General features: G+C 45.7%; 1 protein-coding gene across 1 annotated transcript in view; it reads left to right on the forward strand.

The window, feature by feature from the left end:
- The first annotated feature begins 1,189 nt into the window (after window positions 1–1,189).
- SNX4 (sorting nexin 4) overlaps window positions 1,190–6,363 on the forward strand; it is a 61,526-nt gene continuing 56,352 nt past the window's right edge. Inside the window, exons 1-2 of the mRNA XM_019522556.1 lie at window positions 1,190–1,225; window positions 2,560–2,675. Of these exons, the coding sequence (XP_019378101.1) occupies window positions 2,560–2,675 (116 nt within the window). The 5' untranslated portion in view covers window positions 1,190–1,225. The remainder of the gene's footprint in view (window positions 1,226–2,559; window positions 2,676–6,363) is intronic.

Raw genomic sequence — 6,363 nt, forward strand, 5'->3', positions numbered from 1 at the left:
CGCGCTGCGGCCTAGCAGGCCCGGCGGATCGCCGTGCTCGCGTAGCGCCGGCCGCCGCCATCCAGGCTCCCTCCACGGCGCGCCGCCTCGACTCCCCCAGCGCGCGGGGACGAGGGGACTGTGCGGGGCTGGCCTGGGTTATGTGACTTAGTTAAGAAAACAAACCTTCCTGCGAAGTGTCCCGATATATCAGATTATTTCCTTCCCTGCGGTTGTCCAGAGTAGTCCCATGTGTCCCCATGACCCCCACAGCAGGTGTGTCGGGGTCCCCTGGTAATTGGCCCCTGCCTCGTTAGGGTGGAAGTTAATTATCTTATCCTCCAAATGCTCAGGAGCCTCGGACCCTTTTCCTGACCACCGCTACGTGGGGAAGAAATATTTGAACCAACCCCCCCCCCAAAAAACGTGGGGCTGGCAGCAGGAAACGGTCCGTGATGCAATATGTGCATTTAAAAAGCAATATTTAGCTCCAAAGACAACGTAGGGGGTGCTTGGGACATAAGGGTCAGCAGCTACTGGTTCTCATTATTAGCAGTTAATTAAAAAATGCAGCCACTAAGATAATTATTCTAGGTTGCTGTGGTCAGGTTACTTCTCTCTCCAGTTGGCTCCCTGCTTTCTGTAGTGGCAAGTAGGAAACCTTGACTTTTAAAAAATATATATATATAAATCTGAATTTTGTGTTGCATTTTTAATCGTTGCCTAGACAGAAGCAGATGCCATCTAGCACTTCAAGCGTGCAAATTTGCAATGAAGTTTGGCCACTATGGTAAACTTGTATTGTGATTAATTAGGAGGATATGCTGGATCCCTTCTGTGGTTTAATATGTGTTTGTCCAGATTCTCCACTTTTTGTTCACCTTTTCCTGATGAGACCCCCATAGGCATAATAACACTGTAGATGTGAAGTTGAAGACAGCTGTGGTAGAGCACCAGGGGAGTGCTTGCCACTTAGTGGCTGTTGCAGGCTCCCAGTCAGCCTGCCTGTGAGCAGCAGGAAGAAGCTTCTCCCTCAGGAATCATTTTAAGGGGGAAGGTGGGTAGCAGAGCATCTCCAGTGCTTACCACTTTAAGGGCTGAAGCAGGCAGCCGGCAGGTGCCTGATGAGGGTGGCCATTTTCAAACAAAGGCCAGCCAGGCACAGCTAGGAGAGTGGGCAGTCTGCTTCTAGTAGTCAAGGAAGTAGTATCAGCCGGCTCTCTTGCTAACCAGGGGCACCTTAGAGGTAAGGGTGGAGGTTATGGAGGAGACCTCATCAGTCCTGGATGTGATCCCTGCTGGGGTAGGGAGACCTGGTGGTCCTGCCTTTGGCAGGGTAGGGCCATTTAAATGCCAGGACTGAGAACCTCCCCAGTGTAAGGTAGGTTAGGGTGCCTAAACCCCTGCCCCTGCCATCCAGTGGGTTACTGTAACAGCAGAGGGAAGTAGGGCCAGGCATGCCCATGTGGGGTACCTGAGCCTGTTAGGTGTCTAAGAGCCTGGAGAAAGGGTAGTGGGGCCAGGCATGCCTGTACAAAGGGTACCTGAGCCTGTTGGGTGAAAATCCTGCGAGTTCCAGGAAGGGGCAAGAAGAAGGGTGAGAGTGGGAGGGCCCAGTGTGTGCCTCCAGAGAGGAAACTGGGTGCTAGGCTGAGTAAGTTGTGGCCCTGGTGAGAGGGATGAGTAAGTTGTGCCCCTGGGGAGCAGGGTCAGCTTGGTCCAGGTAAGCCTTAGGGCACCTAAGGCCATAGAGGTGGTAGAGTGAGAGCCGCTTTTAAATGGGGTGTCATCCGACCTTAATGGGAACAGCTGGGGTGTGATATCTGGCATGAGAAGGGGGTGGGGTTGGCTTAGTGTTTTGTGAATTGCTCAGTCCTGTTCAGGTGAGGGCCGTGGGAGAGGCCTGAAAGATTGCACCAGGGCTGACTGAGGGGTGTCTGAGGATCTCTGAGTGTGGCTGTGAAGAGGGTGGTGTGATAGAGACTGGGTGAGAGCTGGTGGAGCAAGAGAGGGGTGGTGTGTGTATGTGGCTTGTAACAGGGCAGGAATGTAAGAGGCTGAACACTGCCAAATTGGGCCCAGCCTCAGGCCGGGACATTGCACAGCTGTAAGAACCATCTGCGAGGCATGGGATGCATATAAAGGGAGGTTGGAGGATGTACACTAGGTCCTTGTTATGGGGGCAGTTGGAGGGCAGCTGTCTGCCTAACTAACAACTTCATTAGTTACCACCAAGGTGTGACAGACAGGTGGCTTGCCCAAAGACAAGTGGGTGGCCAGCACTGCAGCTGGCTGGAGGGGAGTCCCACATGTCACAACAGCTATCTGGCTCCTGACACAAGAGCAGGCAAGGGAATTTTGTACATGGAAGTATGGCAAGACATGCAGGGCATGAAGACTTAGACTCAAGAAATGCTGCATATATACTTAATTTTGCATGCTGGGTAGTACTGTTGATCTCCTGAGTAAGACAGGCCTCAATTCTGCAAACTAAGTAACAGGGGTGGGGAAAAGAGGAAGGCATGATTAACAAATCAATTTCTATGTAATGGATGTGATATGCAGCCTTTCTTTTTTAAGATGGAAGACTGTTTATTGAAGAAAATAGAAATCAGTGTCTCGGAAGCAGAAAAACGGACTGGAAGAAATGCCGTGAACATGCAAGAAACCTACACTGCTTACCTCATTGAGACAAGGTACCTAACAGTAAGCTGATGATGATAATAACACTTCATTTAAAACTTCTAGTTAGGTTCAAGTACAATGTGGGTGAGAGAACCGAATTGGTTTCCTGTTTGTCATGCCAAATCTGTCTATAAAAAAACAAACCAACAATACAACCTGTTCATGTGGCTACATGATAAAAAGAGAGAGATGTTCCAGATGTGCTGCTAATCCTACTAGTATATGCTGCATCTAACTGTTAATCCTGTGTTCTTTGGTCTTTTGAAGATTATGTCTCTGAAAGGAGTTACAGACTTGATCTATAAGCAGTCACTTAAACTTCGGGCCCTTCTATACCTGCAGGTCAAGGTGCAGTGAGATCTGATACACAATCCACACAATTGAGGCTCATGCCATGCCACAAATGCATGGCAGGAAGCATGATTGTGGGATTGCGCATTGTATCCCATTGTTCCTCATATTGGGAGCTCCTTCTGTTGAGGAGCTATGAGCCCTGGGGACCCCCTTCACACATCCCTGGGGCTGGGGAATCATGGCAGCCACTATCCCCAAGCCTTGGGGATTTCATGCACCCCTGGGGCAGGTGTATCTCCTTGCTGCTAGGACCCAGTGCTGCAGCTATAGGACTCTAGGTCTGTGTGCTTCCAGGACTCAGAGTTGGCAGCTGCTGGGGCTGAAATTTCCCTCGGCTGCGGAACACCCTGCTCCAGCTGGACATGGTGCACCCCTGTGGCTGGGAGCCCCATTGGCTGACGGGCTCCCAGTTGCATGTGAAACCCTGCTACATGTGCAAATTTTAAAGCTCAATAGCAACCAGCTATAAGGTTTAGTATACATTTTTGAGGTCCAACTTTATAGCTGGTTGGAGCTTTTTATGACATGATGGATCCTATGTGTGTGTTGCTGTTGGTCTCAAGGTAATTGGACAATTCACCAGTTAATTGCTCAAGACCTGTAATATATTTGGGGGGGGGCGCTTTGGCATATGAGATGCATTTGACTCAATGTATGTTATAGCTAAGAATAGTCATGTGATCTATTGGCATACTGGAAAATACAGAGGAGAGGGATTCTTTAACCCCTGTTATGTGAAGCAACCTGTTGCGTTTGCTAGATGCTGAATTTCTTATTTGAGTTCTGCCCCAGTATTTAAAAAAAAAAAAGGTTGTTCTCTCTGCTGGGTGTTCTAACCTTAAATGTGCATCTCCTTCCTTCCCTTTTAAGGGTTACTTTTGTTTTTTAATTGGAATTAGTTCTTACCGAATGGAGTGTTTGTCTCCTTAAGTTTTCTGAACTGTGTATGTAACAAAATATGGCACTCGCTTCTCTCTGTGCTGCAAAGATTGTTTGCAATTGTAAATATTCAAATGGTAGTAAATAATTAGAAAATCAGACTCTGTTCCCAAGGTGGATTTCCATGCTGAAGCTTAGATACTGATAAATATTTACTTCAGAAATTACCCCTAAAGGCTAGGGACAGAAGTTGCACATAAACCAGTTTAAGTGATTGGGAAACTGGTTTAAACCTGTAACAAAACAAATTTACTGCGCATAAACTAGCTTCAAAATGATCAAAACTGGTCATGTGCACATGCACACCATACAATACTTGCACAACAGTACAGGGGACTGGATCTGATGATCCAAGGAGGTCCTTTTAGATTGTGTGTGGCTAAAGTGATCTTAATAAAAGGATACTTGAAAATATTAAAATGCTCCTCAGATGAACTAACAACTGAGGGCACGGGAAAGTTTCACTTGTGTTGCAGTTTACATTTATGCCAGTGTTTGAATTCCATATCTGTTTAAAGTATCATTAATATCTGTATGATGCTTCTGTTTCATAGAGTACCGTGTAAACCTTCCTATTTCAATATCAGTATATTTTCATTGAGAGGTGAGATGTCTTATTTCACACAGATACTGCAAAGCCACAACATGGTTGCACAACAGTACAATTGTTATACAACCTGTTAAATGTTAAGAGTAAATTGCCACATGGGAGCACAATGCATCTTTGCCACTAGCCTAACTTTTGGCAGCTATGTGGATAGTGGGGGGGGAGGAAGGACACATTACTTCTTCAAGGTATTAGTTGCATGATGAATCTTTCACATAAATGCAATATTTTCTCCTGTATGTATATTTGACAGCCAAGGAAGGGCGAAGTTGCAAAGTCTGGCTGTGATGTGAAGTGTATATTCTGGAGTGTCTATGTAGCTCCAAAGCAAAGGATAGTTTAGTATATTCCTATTACTATTGCCTGGTTTCAAACATGCCCTTGGTAACCTAGCCCTCTTTCAGTGCCAAAGATGCCTTTTGCTGCCCAGGTATCCTTCCAGGAATGTTCTTATTCAGCAGATAGTAATATAAATTTCACAGAAATGAAAGTGTGGGTTTCTCGCATCTCTAGTAAAATGAATAGGTGCTTCTTTCTGTTTGCAGGAAACTTTGCTTTCCTGGCACAAATATAATTGCTAGCTATTAAATGTGCTTCATGCTGAGATTGTAGCTCTGGGTGGGCTTCACATCAGTTTGCCTGTAAGTAATAAGATACTTTGGTATTCCATAGCTGAGGAATAAAATTCAATTTGTATGAAAGGAAGAACATTCAATAATGGTTGCATTATGTTTATGATTAGCTAGGGTTTCCAAGTCTACCATTATCCAGGCTTAAATGCAGGTCTTTAATTCTGTGCACAGTTTGGATTTTTTTTTTTTAAAGCTTGAATTTTTCTCAAGAACAAAAAACTAACCTATATGCAAGTTGTAACTTTTTTACAAATTGTAGCTGAGAAGTAAAAGAAGACAAAAGCTATTACTAAAATGAGGTCTGTGAAGCCCACTAACTGGTCTCTTTTTCAAAGAGTAAATCATAATACCACCTTATTTTCCCCCCTTTGCCTCTGATGATGGGCTGTGAGGCTGGGCTGCAGCAGCTAGGACTGCTGGCTCCATCTGGGGAGTGAGCATTTTATTTTGATTAAGTTGACTTCACAGACGATCTTGGATTTTTGCAGAATCGCAAATTGAGTAGACCCTTAGTTACAATCCTACCTGAATGTGTAGATTTCCTTCTCTCAAATAATGGACCTCAGCATAGTCTACCACACTGCAGCCAACAGTCAGACTTTCTGGAAACATCCCACTTTATTACATAAATTCTTCAGTTGCCTTTTTATCATTAACTTGGTAGATGTTAAATGTTGTTCTCTCTTCCCTCCCCCCCCTTCTAAAAATAAAAAAATCTAACAGTCCTGAAAGTGCAGCTATTTCACAGCTTCCATTCAGTACTACTTGTAGCACTTAAACTCACAGAAAATAGGGCGAAGGGGACCTCAAGGGGTCATCTGGTACACTTCCAACTCTGCCCTGGGATGGGGGGTTAACTTAACTGTTCTTGACAGATTTGTACAATTCATTCTTAATTTTCAGTGACCGACTCAACAACCCTGCCAGAATGCAGGACCTCCATCTAACCCAGGAGGTGCACAGCCCCACCAGGGGAGACGCCTTGGTGGACCTGGTGCTAGCCACAAGCAACGACCTGGTGAGAAGTCTGCAGGTGCTCAACCACCTGGGCGACAGTGATCATTGCCTGCTGGAATTCACCATCCAGCGCAAGGTGGCAAAAGCCTACAGCAAGGCAGCAGCCCTAGATTTCAGGAGGGCGGACTTCAATGAGCTAAGGAGAATAGT

Source organism: Gavialis gangeticus, unplaced genomic scaffold (assembly GCF_001723915.1).
Source record: "Gavialis gangeticus isolate Ggan-Ray unplaced genomic scaffold, GavGan_comp1, whole genome shotgun sequence".
Taxonomy (NCBI): domain Eukaryota; kingdom Metazoa; phylum Chordata; order Crocodylia; family Gavialidae; genus Gavialis; species Gavialis gangeticus.